This window comes from Oryx dammah, unplaced genomic scaffold (genome assembly GCF_014754425.2).
Source record: "Oryx dammah isolate SB20612 unplaced genomic scaffold, SCBI_Odam_1.1 HiC_scaffold_12, whole genome shotgun sequence".
In the NCBI taxonomy this organism is placed as follows: Eukaryota; Metazoa; Chordata; class Mammalia; order Artiodactyla; family Bovidae; genus Oryx; species Oryx dammah.
In genome coordinates this window covers 68,075,136-68,092,551 of record NW_024070196.1, presented here as the reverse complement: position 1 = coordinate 68,092,551, position 17,416 = coordinate 68,075,136, and the positions used below count along the sequence as shown (strand labels likewise).

At 49.8% G+C, this 17,416-nt stretch overlaps 1 protein-coding gene and 1 non-coding gene across 8 annotated transcripts in view; both read left to right on the top strand.

Moving 5' to 3' along the window:
* The first annotated feature begins 541 nt into the window (after positions 1 to 541).
* LOC120871679 lies at positions 542 to 648 on the top strand. Its single transcript, XR_005723102.1, has one exon. It is a non-coding gene; the product is annotated as a U6 spliceosomal RNA (small nuclear RNA).
* A 5,806-nt stretch (positions 649 to 6,454) lies between these two features.
* ASCC2 (activating signal cointegrator 1 complex subunit 2) overlaps positions 6,455 to 17,416 on the top strand; it is a 35,872-nt gene continuing 24,910 nt past the window's right edge. Inside the window, exons 1-4 of one of the 7 annotated variants that reach the window (XM_040251020.1) lie at positions 6,455 to 6,557; positions 11,256 to 11,353; positions 16,087 to 16,245; positions 16,610 to 16,754. In XM_040251020.1, coding sequence (XP_040106954.1) covers positions 16,196 to 16,245; positions 16,610 to 16,754 — 195 coding nt within the window. In that variant the 5' untranslated portion in view covers positions 6,455 to 6,557; positions 11,256 to 11,353; positions 16,087 to 16,195. Of the gene's footprint in view, positions 6,558 to 8,767; positions 8,798 to 11,255; positions 11,354 to 16,086; positions 16,246 to 16,609; positions 16,781 to 17,416 lie in introns of those variants that run through there. The other 6 variants (XM_040251018.1, XM_040251024.1, XM_040251021.1 and 3 more) reach the window with 6 other exon arrangements.

The window sequence follows — 17,416 nt, the reverse complement described above, 5'->3', positions numbered from 1 at the left end:
TTGCAGTGCCTTGAAATGCCCATGTCCCACATGCCAAGGTATTTGAAGAGAGTGAATAATCAACAAGGAGCTATTAGACGCTTGCGTGTGACACTGGGCAAGTCACTGCCCATCTCCGGGCCACAGTTTGTTTACTTGGAATTAGAAGAGTCGGTCTAGATTATCTTGGTGCTCTGATTCAATCATTTATCAAACAAATATTTATTAAATGTTATTAGGTGCCAGGTACCTAGCTGAGAACTGGGAATAAGGTTAACGAACAAAGAGATGAGGTTCCTAACTTGTCAAGACACATATCTAATGAGGAGTCACTGATTAAATGATCACACACAAAAAATAAAAGGTGATGAGTTGTGATCAGTGCTACACAGGGGAAGTGCAGGGAGCTAGGTAGGAGTGTATATGTCGGGGGAATGATTAGAACTTGGAGAAAGAAGAGACGAAGATTTCACCTTGATGAGGAGAGCATCGGGGGTAGTTCAGCATGGACAGGGCCCTGAAGTGTGAGGCGGCCGGGGCCCTTAAGGACTTAGAAGATCAGGTACTCACTTTGGTAGCACATACACTAAAATTGAAACTGGACAGAGAAAGTTAGCCTGGCCCCTGTGCAGGAAGGACGTGCAGATTCATGACGTGCTCCGTATTTTTGGCAGATATACACTATTGATGGGCTTCCCAGGTGGCTCAGTGGTAAAGAACCCTCCTGCCACTGCAAGAGACTCAGGAGACAAGAGTTCAGTCCCTGAGTTGAGAAGATCCCCCTGGAGGAGCAAATGGCAACCCACTCCAGTATTCTTGCCCCTGGGAAATCCCATGAACAGAGGAGCCTGGTGGGCTACAGTCCATGGGGTGGCAGGCCCTGGAGTAGGCAAAGAGTAGGACATGACTGAGCACGCACGAGTTCACGCTGTTGGTAGTCTGTGTGAAATAGATAACTAATGAGAGCCTACTGTATAGCTCAGAGAACTATGCTGAATGTCTGTGGAGACCGAAGTGGGAAAGAAGTCCAAAAAAAAGAGAGGGTATATTATATAAATATATATACATATATGACTTACTATGCTATATGGTAGAAATTAACACAATATTATAAAGCAGCTATATGCCAATAAAAATTTGAAAGAAAAAAAAAGAAATTAGAAGCTCAGAATGGCTTCATTCTAAAGTCTGCTAGGGACTATGCAGCCAAGGGAGTAAACAACCAGGAACATGAGAAGGCAGAGTCCCTCTCTTTTCATGATAGCCAAGGCATATCTTCCAGTAACTTCTTTTGATGCTCTCCCAAGGAAAGCTAAAGAGCTGGCACTATTTCACTGCATTGAAACTTCAGGTTTATTGGTTAAAAACATCAAGTACTAAACTTTCCCATCACCAGTGTAACTGAAGGTATCTTTTGAAAGCCCTTCATTTCATATCTTACGTTAAAAGTGTGAGATGCTACCAAATAAAAAATGTTTAATTTTATTTATTTTTTGGCCATGCCATGGCATATGTGCCATGAATCAAACCTGTGCCTTTGCAGTGGAAGCATGGAGTCCTAACCATTGGACTGCCAGAGAACCCCCCAAAGACATTTAATCTTAAAGCGAAGCAAATATCCCCCGGCCCAGCCCTCGCTGCAATTTAAACTATGTTCCAGCTCTAGAGGAATTATTTCTACCTCCTGGTTCTGTGGCTCCATGGCCCCACACTGATGATTACCGAAAGCCTGGGTATACCAATTGCCACTCTGATGGGTGGTCTGAGAGCAGTGTCGCCGAGCTGCACGGAACAGACAGAGCTACCCTTTCATCTCCCTGGGTGGAGCTTTCAGCTGGAGCCAGCACGGAGGCTTCAGTTCTGGGGCCCCTTCTGCCCCCCGCCAGCTGAAATCTCTGGGCAAATCTCATGCCCTCTCTGGGCCTCAATTTCCTTATCTGCCAAAGGAGAGATTGGGACTACGTGTTTGATAAGATTCTTTTCTTTGACTCGGGGATTCTCTGCCCTCTTCTTTCTAAAAGGCATGAACCCGGACATTTTCAAACTGTTTCCAACAACTATTCATAGGCCAGTGACAGAAGGCGAGATAACCACCACTATCTGTAAATTATAATGAGTGGATAATTAGCTGCCTTCACATTAAGGCTGCCTTCTTGGAAGCCAGGAGGCTTAGTTTTTTAAGTTGTTTATCATTATGGTCCTTTAACGCTGTTTTCTCACCACAACCCAGAGGGAAAGGGAAGAATGACAAGCAGATGTTTTGTTATTAGGGGCCCTGGGGGATGGTCTGATACTTCCACTACTGTGATCATTCTCCAGATTCCTCTTGAGTCAGCAGAAGCTTCGATGAACTCGACAGAGGGCAGGGGGGTCGGACAGACACGGCCTGTCGAGAGAAAGCCTGGCTTAACAGAAAGCTGCTTGGGACAGCAGTTCCTGGCCAGTGACAGCGTGGATTATGAAATTCATATTTTTATGTAACACTTTGCAAAGAGATTTCATTGCCGTTGTTTCATTTTCTCATGAGGATTCTTTGCCACTGCCTGAGTTCAAGCCACTATCATCTTCCACACAAGTCTCTCTCATTGCACAGTCTCCCTAGCTGTTGCAGGTTGCTTATAAAAACAGCCATCAGAAATCCATGGAAAGTAGATTAGTGGTTGCCTGTGGTGGTACAATGGTAAAGAAAGAGCCTGCCAATGCAGGAGACTTGGGTTCGATCCCTGGGTGGGGAAGAGTCCACTGGGGAAAGAGTTGGCGAGCCACTCCAGTATTCTCACCTGAGAAATCCCATGGACACAGGAGCCTGGCAAGCTACAGTCCATAGGGTCACAAAGAGTTGCACATGACTTAGCAACTAAACAACAGTGGATGGAGAGGAGGACTAGTTCTCGCCCTTGAATCAAAGCTGGCCTTGCAACTTGCTTTGACCAATGCAACGTGGAAGAGGTGATCTTGTATCAGACCCTTTATATGACTGAAGTCATGGCATGTGAATTCTAAGGCTAGGCCACAGAGGCATAGGTGCTTCTGCTTTGATCTCTTGGATTACTCCTTCTGAAGGAAGCCAGGGACCACGTTGCAGGGATATTCAAGCAGCCCTGTGGAGAGCGACCGTGGCTTCTTGCCAACAGTCGGTACCAACTTGCCAGCCCTGTGAGTGGATCACCTGGCAGTGGATTCTCCAGCTCTGATCAAGGCTTCAGGGGAGCGCAGTCCCAGCTGACATCTGACTGCATCTTCACGAGAGACCCTGAGCCAGATCCACCCAGCTGAGTCACTTTGGAATCCTTAACCCGCAGAAACCATGTCAGAGTTTTGGGGCAATTCGTTGCACAACAGTAGGTAACTAATACAGTGGTTCAGCCTTCAAATCTGGGTAAAAAGTCACTCCTACTCCACGTGGACTGAACTGGGAAGGGTGGTTCTCTGAGTGAAATAGAGCAGGGCTCTACGGTCCTTCTCCCCATCCTCATCCTGCCTTTTTGTCCGTGGAAAAACTTTAGCCAAAGAACGTTCAATGGGAGATGAGAAGGAAAACTATCAAAGGAGACCAAATAATGATAGTTTAGTCAGTAAGCATAGTCAAGGACCTCTAATTCCTTCTCAAGGGCTATAGATAATATTCTGAATCATCCTAGGAGCTGTCTTATAGATAAATGATGACCAGACTGCAGCCAACAGTAAACGGCCACAACTCTGAGAACTGGCCTCAAGGGAACGGGAACAAACTGACCGTGGGACTGCAGATTAACTGTACCTCAAATAATCAAGGTGACGCCAGCCAGACCACTGATGACCACATCCAGGACGACTGTCAGGGCTGACTGTGCTGCTTCTGCACGTAGCCCCCACCCCTGTCTGTAAAAGCTCTTGCCCCCTGCTTATCAGCGGGGGGGTCAGCCTTTGGACAGGAATCTGTCCCCTCCCTACCCTCACTGTTGTTGCTGTTTTAGTCGCTCAGTCATGTCTGACTCTTTTGAGGCCCCATGGACTGTAGCCCACCAGGCTCCTCTGTCTGTGGGATTTCCCAGGCAAGAATACTGGAGTGAGTTGCCATTTCCTTCTCCAAGGGATCTTCCCCACCCAGGGATCAAATCCCAGGGGTCTCCTGCACTGGAAGGTGGATTCTTTACTGCTGAGCCACCGGGGAAGCCTACCCACTCCACCCCAATGCTGGCATCCAAAATAAAACAAACTTTATTTTGCTTTATTTTTCCTTTCCACCAACCTGGCCTTTTGAGCAGTGAGCAGCCAGACCCCAATTTGGTGACATGAGGAGTAACATTGTGCAGGCCACGCAACAGCTCACCTCAACAATGGTCCTCTGCACACACAAGCTGGTTGGAGGGTTGAAGCACAAAGGCAATACTGATTCATTTTAGGTGACTCAGAGCATCTGGGCCGGGTGGGACCCAGACCCAGATATTCCAGTGCTGATTTTCTAGCTCCAATACTGACAGTATTTCTCTTTATTTATTCCTAGACTTGACTGATTCTAAGCACCACAGACACTTGCCTCCATTGCCAATCAAAATAATTGCCATTAAATTAAGTTAGTTGTGGTTGTGTTTCTTTTAATATAGAAAACAGAGGACCCCCCCCCACCATACTTCCTCCATACTTGTGTGTAACTGGTACATAGTTTGAGACTTCTCCTGTTAACGTGGTTTTTAATTCCATTTCATTTGGACATATGACAAGGATGTCTCCTTTGGAATCTCACGTTTCTCATTAATCTCTTCTGGAAAATGAGAGGAAACAAAGATGAAATAAATATGAGGGTTAACATTTCAATGGAAGGGCTTCCCTGGTGGTCTACCGGTTAAGAATCTGCTTGCTGGTGCAGGAGACACGGGTTTGATTCCCCATCTGGGAAGATTCCACAAGCCACGAAGCACCTAAACTCATGCACCATAGCTACTGAGCCTGTGTGCCCTAAAGCCCTTGCTCTCCAACAAGAGAAACCAACCGCGATGAGAAGCCTGAGCACTGCCAAAAAGAGTAGCCCCCGCATGCTGCAACAAGGACCCAGAACAGCCAAGAACAAACAAATACATTTTTTAAAACCACTCCAGTGGATAGGGAGCCTCCTTCCTTCCTCTCTCTGTTTCTCATTTTTTTTTCTTCCTTCCTTTCTCTCCACTAACATTTCTTGAGCACCTACTATGTTCTTGGTATTGTCTGTACTATCTCATTTAGCCTCCAAATGATGAAGTGGGTATCAATGATCCCCTTTTGACAGATGAGGAAACTGAGACATGTTAGAAGTCAAGTGTCTTGTTGGAACATTTTGTCTTCTATAAGTCATGCTGTGCTGTGCAACCCACTCCAGTACTCTTGCCTGGAAAAGCCCATGGACAGAAGAGCCTGGTGGGCTGCAGTCCATGGGGTTGCACAGTGTCTGACACGACTGAGCGACTTCACTTTCACTTTTCACTTTCATGCACTGGAGAAGGCAATGGCAACCCACTCCAGTGTTCTTGCCTGGAGAATCCCAGGGACAGGAGCCTGGTGGGCTGCCGTCTATGGGGTCGCCCAGAGTTGGACACGACTGAAGCGACTTAGCAGCAGCTGTGCTTAGTCATGTCTGACTCTGCGACCCCGTGGATGGTAGCCACCAGGCTCCTCTGGGATTCTCCAGGCAAGAATACTGGAATGGGTTGCCACGCCCTCCTCCAGGGAATATTCCTTACCCAGGTCTCCCGCATCACAGGCGGATTCTTTACTGACTGAGCCACCAGGGAAGCCCAAGAATACTGGGGTGGGTAGTCTATCCCTTCTTCAGAGGATCTTCTCCACACAGGAACTGAACCTGGGTCTCCTGCACTGCAGGCAGATTCTTTACCAGCTGAGCTACCAGGGAAGCCCATAGTCAAGTTAATTAGCTTTAAAACTTCAGTGACATTAATACCACTGGAAATAATGAAACCAATCCATACATTTCTGCCAGAAGTCCTACTTTAAGCTTTATCTGTACCAAAGACTGCCACGTGTGTTCTTAAAATCAACCACCAAGATACAAATTAAATTGCCTGTGTGATGCCATCAAACGGGTGTGATGCCAGAAGGAAAAAAAAAAACAGACCAACCAGGACGTTTTTTTCTGTCCCTTTTAGATCACTGGATGACAAGTTTACCTGAAAAAACTGATGTCGATAAAAGAATGCATCCCCTGTCCTGACACAGTTTATAGCATTTAGCTGCAGAATTCCTCCTGGACTTGAGAAACCCAGGTAGCACACTTGGTTTTTCCAAGAGGTGAAACCACACCTGCTCTCCGCCCACCTCCCACCATCTCTGCTAAAGCATCAAGGGTGCTAGGAGCGGAGAGTGTGGGTACAGCCACTCCTGTACCTACAGGGGGCGGAGTCTTGGGTTGGGGGCGTGGCCCCGGGCCCGGCCTCTCGGCGGCAGTTGGCTCCGGGGGCGGGGTCGGGCCTAGGCTTCCTGTCTGCGCCTGCGGAATAGCTGTTTGACCCCGGAAGTGCCTGCGCTCTGGGAGCTGTCACCGTGGACCGCGGCGGCGGCGGCGGCGGCGGCGGCGGCGGCACATCGCTGGCATAGGAGCCGCCAAGGTGAGTGCGTGGCTGATCCTTGCGGATGTGGGGCATCGGACCTGGGAGGGGCTGCAGCCGTTCCTCACGCGGCCTCGGGCCTCCCGCCTCGATGGCAGGGCCAAGGCTTAGGCTGCCCCAGGGGCCATGAATCGCCCCGTTCCTCCTATCTCTCCACCCCGACCCGGAGTCAGGCCGCCAGAACTTAGTCTTAGGATTCGAGGATCGGCCCCAGAATGACCTTGGCCTTGGGCGAGACGCTGCCCTCCTACCCTCACCTCGAGCTTCAGTTTCCTCGGGGTTCATTCATTCGTTCAACAAATGTTATGTCCAGCGCCTCCTACATGGGCACAGATCTAGCTAGGCACTGGAGATATAAACAGAGCAACAGAGGAAGTTCCTGCCCTCATAGAGCTTACAGTCTAGTGGGCGGGGACAGTCGACGACAAAGAAATGCACTAGGTAATTAAAGATATGACTGCAACCGGAGGAGTGAATACTTTAGATAGGGCAATCTGGTACGATCTCTGAGGAGGGTAATATTGAAGCGAGACCAGAAGGGTTAAGTCAGAGAAACTGAGACAGGAGTAGCCTTGGGGATGCTCCCAGGCCTTCTTGTGCTTACTCCAAGCTCCCCTTCAAAAGAAAGCCCTTTCCTAAATTTTTAACTTCTGCTGCCCTGCTTGACACTGAGGATCCACTGTGGGGTGGGGCACAGATATCGTCATGATCACTGACCTTGTCATTTTTAGAGTCCAGTTATTGCCTAGTTAATTTCTACTCATACTGTAGACGCAAACTCAAATATTCCTTGACATCCTGTCTCTGTCGAGTCAGTTCTCTTTGTTAAATGCTGTCATAGCCTCATGGGCCTTGCCTGCAAAGCATACTCACAGTATTGAATTTTCCTTGTTCATGTGGCTGTTTGGTTCATATCTGTCTTGTTAACCATCAAGACCCTAAACTCTGTGAAGGGCAGAATCTGGTCTGTTATTTGCCAGCCTTAGGATTCTCCAGGCTTCAGTGCCTGGCACATAGTAGGTACTCAAAAACTATTTGAAGGGACAAGTAAGGTTATTAACAGTTTTTGCTGTCCAGTAGTTCATAGAAGTTCTCTCCCGCCAGCAGGCTGTTACCTTCTCTTTCTGATTATGTGTCTCCTCTCCTTACATGACTCCTCGCTTTGTCTTCAGATGAAAAGCCAAAATCTTTAGCACAGCATTTGAGGCTCCTTTTAAAGTGGCTCCATCTTTTCTAGCCAACCTCTTCTCTCCACTTCTTGTGTTTTCAGCCACACCAAGTGTCTCCCTCATCCTTCAAAGCCACAGGCTCTGAGTCTTTGCTCATGCGTGCTCTTTGCTTAGAATGTTCTTTCTTTCCATCTTTTTCTCCTGTCCTTCAACAGCCAGGTTGTAGGTCACCTTTCCTGTGACATTCTTCCTTTCTGTGCTGTGCTCGTCTTGGAAATTTCCAGTTACAGCTCTAACAACACGGATTAATAGTCATTTACGTGCCTAAGTCCCAGAAGATATTCAGTAAGGATTTGCTGAGTAATTGAGGAAGCCCAAATGCTCGGCTTATGATTGGGACTTGAATAATAATAACAAGTGAACTTTACCGGGGGCTTCCTTGGTGGCTCAGTGGTAAAGAACCCGCCTGCAGGAGACAGGAGACATGGCTTCGAACCCTGGGTTGGGAAGATCCCCTGAAGAAGGAAATGGCAACCTGCTCCAGTATTCTTGCCTGGGAAATCCCACGGACAGAGGAGCCTGGCAGGCTACGGTCCATGGGGTCACAAAAGAGTCAGACGTGACTTAGTGACTAAACAACAAACTTTACCGACTGCTTATTATGTGCCAAGTACTATGCTGACCACTTAGTATTGGTTACTTCTTGTGTCAACCCTGAGGGATTATGAGATTATGTACTGTTCTCATCCCGATTTTACAGATGAGGAGATCGGAGCGTAAAGAAGTTAAGGAACTGCTCAGGTCTCAACATGGGTAGGATGGAGCCAAGACTTGAACCCAGGCTGTGGAACTATAAACTTCTCTTTTGACCGTCATACCAGCCTGAGGCTAAACTGCCCTTACAGGCTCTGGCCTGTAGGAATAGATTTCTCCTAAAAGCAGGTTGCTGTCCGTTCCTGTCTAGACCTGGACTCTGGGAACTAGAATTTACAGTGTGGAAAGCCGCCTCCTCCTTATGACTCTTTACCCATCCTAGGTCCCCACACTGGACACTCCTCCAGTCTTTGGAAGGTGAGCATGGAAAGGACTGGGCCCGGGCTTCATTTAGACTTCTGCACTGGTGAGCTGAGCACTGATGTTTCCAGCTGTCCTCCCAGCATCTCTCAGGGATTAGGAAGGGAGTATTTTTAGCATACTCAGCACCGGAGACGCAGGTGCCAAGGCACAAGAGCTGGGCTGCAGTTTCAACTTGGCTACTCAGGTATTTGCCTGAGCAAATCAGGGCCCCTCTTTGGACATCTGAGCATAATAATCCTTGTCGCTCTTAACTGGACTATTGTGAAAGGCTAGTAAGACAGTAGCTCAGTTAGAAATCATGTATTGACTCAATGGACATGAGTTTGAGCAAACTCCGACAGATAGTGAAGGACAGGGAAGCCTGGTATGCTGTAGTCGATGGGGTCACAAAGGGTCAGACACGACTGAGCGACTGAACAGCAATGACAAATATACAGCAGATGGTGTTATCTACGTTTCGCTGAGGTGAAAGGTGAAAGCTCAGTCACAGGGACCATGTGTTTGATCCACTGTCCACTGAGATCCTAGTGCTAGAATGGGTCTCGGGGACTAGGCAGATTAGACTAGGGACTAGTTCCTTCTCTTTCCATCCCATGTGAAGATGGGTATCTTCACAGTCTTTACAGTAGCCCCTGAACCAAGGTTCCTTGTGCACCAAGCTGCTTCCCACCTCCTTACCTTCGTTCCTGCTGTTTCCTCCACCTGGGACACCCTTCTTCCCAGTCTCCACTATCAAGACTCAACTCAAGGTCTCCTGAGCCTTTAGGCGCTCCTCTAGAAATGCTCTCCCTACAGCCACAAGCCCCTGCCCCCAGCTCAATTGCCCTAGACTCAGCACAGCAAATGGTTAAGAGCCAGCCTGCTTCATCAGCCACTAACTCTGAGACCTAGGGGAAATTTTTTTTATCTTCTCTGAGCCTCTGCTTCCTCACTGGTAAAGTGTTAGTTGCTTAATCACTTCTGACTCTTTGCAGTCCCATGGAGTGTAACCCACCAGGCTCCTCTGTCCATGGGATTCTCCAGGTAAGACTACTGGAGTGGGTTGCCATTCCTTTCTCCAGGGGATCTTCTCAATCCAGGGACTGAACCAGGGTCTCCTGCACTGCAGGCAGATTCTTTACCATCTGAGCCATTAGGGAAGCTCATTGGTAAAATGAAGGTAATGAGATTAATAGCACCAACCCTGGACTTGTTACAAGCATTCATACATGTGAAGCCAGTTAGGGTGTCTACAAGCGAGTGCATGCTGAGAAAGTGGCCCAGAAGAGCAGCAGCACCCGAGAGGCGTGTTTCTGCTGCTATTATTGTCATCATTATTACTGCATCGGAGCTCCCACAGAGCACAGACCAGGCCTTATCAGTCTGTCTTGGTAACACTAGGGCCTGGCCTGGTATCTGAGAACCAGGACCGCAGTGTCTCATGGCTGGCCATGTCCCTCAGCACCTCAGGGAGGGCTCAGGAGGTGACGGTTTCCTCATCCTACCCTTCATACATCTTCATGTCGTCATTGAGATGTGCCAGCCTTTTGTGGCATGTCTTCTTAAGAGCCCAGAGTCACTTCTGTTCCATGATTCAGCCAATATGCACATCCCTCCTGTGGATCAGGCCAAGTGGCATTAAGAAATGAGTGTTGGACTGGAAGACAGGAGACGTGGGGTCTGCCCCTCACTGACTCTGCGGCCTGTTTGGGCCTCTCTAAGAGAGGAGGTCACTCTGGCAGGTTTCCGTGAATTCTCTGTGAAAACCTTCTGGCCCTTCTGTTTATCCATATCCTTCTTCCCTGAAGCCTAGAAAGTTTGTAAAATCTTAACACCCTCTACAAGGGAGGAAAGTCCCATGGCTTCAACCCGCCCCCCTCCCCCAAATCTGGTTAAAATGGTAAGAAAAGTGTCATCATATTCAGCTGTTCATCAACTATTTCATGAAGCCACCTCTGGACCAGGCCTGTGCTGGTCACAGCAAAGGTAGCAAGAGAAGGAGAACCCAGGCACAGGCTCCCCAGAGCTCACAGGCCAAGGAGGGCATGGAGCTGGGGCCATGAGAAAGATAATCTAGTTACTTTTAACCAGTACTTCACGACTTGGGTGGGAATTGGAGAAGGAACTGCAGCCCACTCCAGTATTCTCACCTGGAGAATCCTATAGCAGAGGAGCGTGGTAGGCTACAGTCCCCGGGGTCACAAGCGTGGGACGCGACTTAGTGACCAGACCACCACCGTATCAGGTGTCACCTGGGGAGTGTTTCCCTCCTCAGCTGGGAACTGCCACTTTAGGCAAAAAAGTCACTGGTCTAGGTGAGTAGTTGTGGGAACCAGGCCTTTGAGGCCCACCAGGAGCCCCCTGAGGCCGGAGGTTGAAGCTTGTCTCCTGGCTCTGGGGTGAGCCCCAGAGCAGGCCCCTGCCCCCAGAGCCTCTGCATCTGTTCTCTTCCTCCCATCCATATTCCTTTCAGGAGGGCCAAGCAGCACAATGCCCGCCTTGCCCCTGGACCAACTCCAGATTACCCACGAGGACCTGAAGACAGGAAAGCTGAGGACTTCGCCTGCACTGGTGAGCCAGTGCCTTGAGGCTGTTCAGCCCGATATTGATATTATTGAACTTGCAATCTCAGAAGCAAAAAAGTAAATTCTTTCTTTATCGGTTCTACGGTCCTACAAATGACCTGAGGGCCACAGTCTACGTTTCAGGAGCCAGGATGCTGTTAGGTCTTTCCAGCCCCAGTGCAGGAGTTTTCTTTCCCAGCAGTAGCTTGAGTTTGAGTGGTATTTTCCATGTCACCACCCCATACCCTCCCTGCAAAGCATTTCATTTTGAATCAAAGTCTGATGGCAGTTCTGACTCAGCCCGAGCTGGCCGGGTCACGGGGCTGGCCCAAGGCTGGATCTGGGGATTGGACCCTGCAGGAGGCGCTCAGATTTCAGATGGGCGTTTTTCAGAGCTGTCCCAGCTGCGGTCTACTTGGCGGTGGGGTGCGGAGGAGGGGGACACTAATAATGTCAGAGGTCAGGTCTGAATGGGCTACGAAGCACTACGTGCAGACGCAGCAGGGCTGGTGAGACTGAGAACGGAAGTGAGCATGCCGACGACCGGCTGTGGGGGAGATCAGAGCCGTGGAGAGGAGCCAGGCTGCTGGAGGAGACAGACGCGGGGACCCGAGACCCCATACCCCCTTGCTGTTTCCCCAGGAACATTAGCTTACTTGAACAAGGTGGGAGGAAGTATTTTCTGGGTGCTTGAGTAAAGTCGTGGGAAACAAGAGCTTGGTGTTTTATTTCCTGCTTTCTGGATGGCTTCCTATTGCTTCCTGACTACTCTAATAATAGTGCTTAATATTTATAGAGCACTTGCTCTGGGCCAAACCTTTCACCTGGATTATCTCATGGAAGCCGAACCACAGCCCTCTGAGTAGGCATTTTGGTCGTCCCCATTTTACAGATGAGGACACTCGAGTTCAAGGTCAGAAAACTAGAACACTAGGGGAGTCAGAACAGGACCCCAGCTGAGCTGTCCCTGGAGTCTGTACTTTCTTCACCTTCCTACTGTACAGCCTCTTGTTTCTTTTTCGTAACTTTTTAAAAAAATCGAGGGAGTGTTGATATCCAATGTTGTGTGTTTCAGGTGTATGACATAGTGATTCACAGCCATAAAGGTTATATTCCACTTATGATTATTATAAAATGTTAGCCATGTTCCCTGAATATATCCTCATAGTCATAGCTCTTTTAGGTAAAGAGGATATTGATTAGAAAATCAGGAACTGTTCTGTACAGTATGTTAGCCATTCACCACATGTGGCTGTGGCGCTCTTGAAATTGTTGGTGATTCACCCAAGGGACTGTATTTTTAATTTAGTTTTAGTTAGTTTAAGTTAAAATAGTCCCATGTGGTGAGAATCTGCTGTCTTGGCCAGCACGGGACAGGTCTGGAGCGGTTCCGTCTCTGCCGAGGCTCTGTTGGACAGTGCCGGTGGAGACTGGTTCCTTGGGCCCTTCCCCGTGTCCTGACACCAGGCTGTTAGGCTGCGGGCCCTCTGGGAGCAGGGACTGGTCCCTTCCCTTTACTCTGGCATCATAGGTTCTCAGGAGACATCCAGTAAATGAGTTAAGGACCCTTGCCGCGCTTTGGGACAGGGCCTGGAGCTACAGAGTGAAGAGACTGCCCTGGTGGGGCCCACAGACGGAGAGGAAGCAGACTGGTGGGTGTTCTGCAGCATGCATGGTCAGGATGTGATGGAAGGAACTCCACGCTGCTGATCAAGACCAGGGAGGGGCGCATGGAGGTCTTGGGCGGTGGGAGAGCTCACGCCACCAGGGACGCCCTGCTGTAGGAGGGAGATCCTGAACTGCGTGTGGAAGGGTGAATAAGCACCAGCCGGGCAGAGCAATGGAGAAGGGCGGGCCTGGCAGGAGGACCTGGGTATATTGTCCCCGAGTCCTGAGAGCCTGGTTCCTACACCAGCGTCCGGGACTGGAAGCGGTATCGCAGAGTTAAGGAGCCCAGCCTTGTAAAGAAATCAAGTTTGGCACCCAAGTGGTTGAATAGGCTCTTGAGAAAGATAAGGATCATTTAAGGGGAGCATTTGGAGAACAGTACAGAATAGTTTCTTATCAAGATGAACAGGGCACAAGTTTGATGGGCAGGGCATGTTCAGGAAGCTTCATGGGGCAAGTGGGACCTAGGCCAGGCCTGAAGAGTGGGAGATACAGCGAGAGACTGCAGCTCCTCTCCCTGGGATCCTCCGTGGCCCCTGCTCTTGGGCGTGGCATCGGAGGTGTTTCAAAGACCTTGGCAGGACCTGGTCCTTCATTACCTCTGTGCATTCCTCTGATCAACCTGCAAGTGTGTATGGAGGGAGTGCTCAATGCCAGCCCGGCTCCAGGGGCTGGGACTGCTGTGTGAGCAAGACTCAGACCCCCTCCAGAGACCTGCAGGGTAGCGGGGAAGACAGAAGGCAGGCCCTCCCTTTCAATCTAACTTTATTGAGGTGTCACTGGAGGACAATAGACTGCATATATTTATGGTGCACTGTTTGGTTGGTTTTGACATCTGTAAACCCACATGAAACCGTTACCATAAGCAAGATAATGAACATTTCTGCCACTCCCAGAAGTGTTCTGGTGCCCCCCCACCCCCTATTATAGTCTACCCCTTCCTCTGTCCCCGTCCACCGCAACCAAAGATCTGCAGGCACTTCTGATGCAGGTCAGCAAGTGCTGCAGTCAGGGAAGCATAGAATGCAGGTGTTGAGGGAGCCAGGGTGGACCCCTCACCTAACTGGGAGACTTCCTGGAGGAAGTGAGGTCAGAGCTGGGGTCAGAAGGACGAGCAGTGAGACCAGGGTGGCCTGCGGCACCATAGGTCACTTAGCAGGTGCACAGTGTCAGCTTTGGCTCAGATCCTGCCTCAGTTGCTTCCTTAGCCCTGTGACCTTAGCTGAGTTCCTAAATCTCACCAAGTCTTGGTTTTCTTCTCTGTACAATAGGGAGAATACTCTTTCCCTGTGAGACAGTTGTGAGTTAAAAAGAAATGGGCTGTGGGACTGGCCTGCTCAGTGAGTGATGGCTTTTTTCTATCCTTTCAGCATCTCTCCCTCCAACTCCACCTCCCACTGCCCACTGCAATCTGTGCCCCCGTCCCCTGTTTTGTTTTTTTTTTTTTAATGGCCCGTCTTTATGCCTCCATAAATGGACTCTGTCTTCCATCTAAAAATTCTGCTCCACCTCCAAGGTCCAGTTCTGGATGCTGCCTGGCCTGGGAAGCGGCCCCTCGCCCCCCAGGCGCTCCCACAGTGCCCCTGCCAGGTTTGAGCTGTCTGCGTTGTGCTCATCTGATGACTTAGCCGTGCATCGTCCCCTCTGCAGAGTGGGCTCTGGGAGCACGCAGACTCCCTTCTCGTGTGTGCCCCCACACCTGGCAGAGCAGGGTGCTAGTAGATGTTCGCAGGATGGATTGCAGGAAGGTCCAATCTCAGGGGCATGCGCATGTGTGTGTCATTTGGGCAAGGGGGGTCGGTGAGCAGCCTGGCCTGAGAAGTGACCTAAGTGAGAGGTGAGGCATCCACCGGTAGAGGAGGGGAACTTGGAAACCACAGAGAAGAATTTAGGCCCTTGAGAGTAGTTTTGAGCTTGTTTCAATCAGCAGGATTCCTTTTGTATAAATTGTGATTTAAATGGGCGGGGGCCCCTGTGGAGGCCCTCAACCCCCCAAGGAGCCCTGTGGAACTCAAAATCTTGGCAGTTTGCGTTCGGGAGGCTTAGGTGGTTCTCGAAGAAACTGACCCGTCAGCCGTGACTTCCCTGTCCCCCCTGGACTGACAGACCTGGAAGTGGGTGGACTGTGGTTGACAACAGCTGAGACGAAAACAGGTGGCCTCCTTCCTGTCACCACCTCCCCCGCAGAAAGTCAGAGGGGAGAACCGAGCTCATCTTTTCTTTATGCGAACAAAGTAAGGTTTGTTCCCGGCAAGGTAGGGGTTAGAAGAGCGCACTTGTGAGGCTAAGCCGAGACCTGCAATTACTTGATTAGCATCTTTACCAAAAAATTACTGAGGTTTTTCTCTGATTATACAAAGGGAACAGCGCAGTGATATGTAGAGTACGACATTGTTTGTGTCAGAAAGATGAAAATGGGCCCAAACAAATGCCTCGTGTGGCTACATTTTAATGTAAATGCCTAGAAAAGGGCAGTGAGGATGCTCCCGGGATGGGGAGGGGCTCCCTCTGGGTGGATGCTAGACCCCCACCCAGGGGGGTGGTCCCAGGGGACTTATCTTTCTGTACTGTTGTGAGTTTTTGAAAAAAAAAGAACCCTCCTGCCTCACTTGTGTAATTAAAAAAAATAATACATGTTCTTTTTTAAATTGGAAAATATAGTCGAGTCCTAATCCTTTCTATTAGAGATAGCAACTGTTAGCTTTGAGGTGTCCTCCAACCCCCGGCCCGACACTCTTTTAAAAAATAAAGTCCATAGCAGTGTGTGAATGTGTTAAATATGGCACCTTTTTTTAAATCCCAAAAACGGTCATACAAAATAGAGGGGTTTGTGTCTTGCTTTTTCTTCCCTTAACCTTTCCCTGTGTCATTAAACATTCTCCAGAAAACATGGTATTTAATGCTCTCCTGGCGCTTCCAGACTGCGGCCAAGCCTCCCTCTGTCAGAGACACTCGGTTCTTTATGCCTGAGGGTCACCGGTTGGAAGAGCCCAGGGTTGTTGCTGTGGGTTGGCAGAGGGGCCCTCGCTGACTAACCTCTGCCACGTTAACACGTGGTTTTTGGATCCGTAGCACCCCGAGCAGAAGGCAGACCGGTATTTTGTGTTATACAAACCGCCCCCTAAAGACAACATTCCCGCCCTAGTGGAGGAGTACCTGGAACGCGCCACCTTCGTAGCCAATGACCTGGACTGGCTCCTGGCCCTGCCGCACGATAAATTCTGGTGCCAGGTAACATTCTACCACCATTCCCGCTAAGACCAGGCACGTGCCATGCCGCTGGTTGGATGCTGTTGTTTTCTCCCCAGGAGGTGCTTTTTCTTCCTCTGCTTCTTACACTGGATCCCTAAGAGCAAATTGTGGTTGGAATTACTGTGTTCTGTTATCAGCATCTTAACTATGTTTACACAAACGCCTTCCGCCATGGCATTTTTAGAAACTCCTGTTTAGCTCACTTATGCCTCTTTGGTCCCTTGGGGTTGGTGGGCGTGTTTGCCCCAGGCCAGAGCTGACCGCCAGTGAGGCCCGCACCGGTCCCCCCACAGGCCCTCGGGCCTCAGTGGCGCAGCCTGGCTGTTCCTGTCGCCTGGCCTAGGTCATCTTCGACGAGACCCTGCAGAAGTGCCTGGATTCCTACCTGCGCCATGTGCCCCGGAAGTTCGACGAGTGGGTGGCCCCGGCCCCCGAGGTCGTTGACGTGCAGAGGCGCCTCCACCGCAGCGTTTTTCTCACCTTCCTCCGTATGTCCACGCACAAGGAATCCAAAGTGAGCCCCGGGTCCTGTGATAGGTCGCCCCCGCCAGCTGACACCCGCCCCTGGAAATGCAGGCTCTCGAAGTATCGAGTTTCCCCCTTGTCTCCCGCTTTCACTCCCGCCGCTGGGGAAGAAGTCTGTGCCACCTCCCCCATCCTTTGAGCCGCCAGGTCGCCTGCGTTACACCCAGTATTTCCATCAGTGGGGAGCCGAGGGCCCTGTGCCAGGGGACACGTGACTCTGCCTTTCCTTGCGCGTCAGAGGGCGAAGCATCGATTCTGATTTTTTTTAGAGGACCCTGGATGTGCTGTCTAAAAGCCTTTACTCCCCCACCCCGGGTTTATTTTTGTTAATTTTATTTATTTATTTGGCCAAATCGTGTGGCATGTGCAATCAGGCTGTTCCCCGACCAGGGACTGAAACTGTGCTCCCTGCAGTGGGAGCGTGGAGTCCTAGCCACTGACTGGACTGCCAGGGAAGTCCTGCCCCCCCATTTTAAAAATAATAACACTGCCCTTAAACAAACGTAACAAAAATATTTTGCAGATAATGAGAGTCGCCCACAAAATTTCCTTCCCTCAAAATAACCACTGTTAAGAGGCCTGTTCTTCAGGGAACTTTTTTCCTTCCAATGTGTTTGTGTCTGTG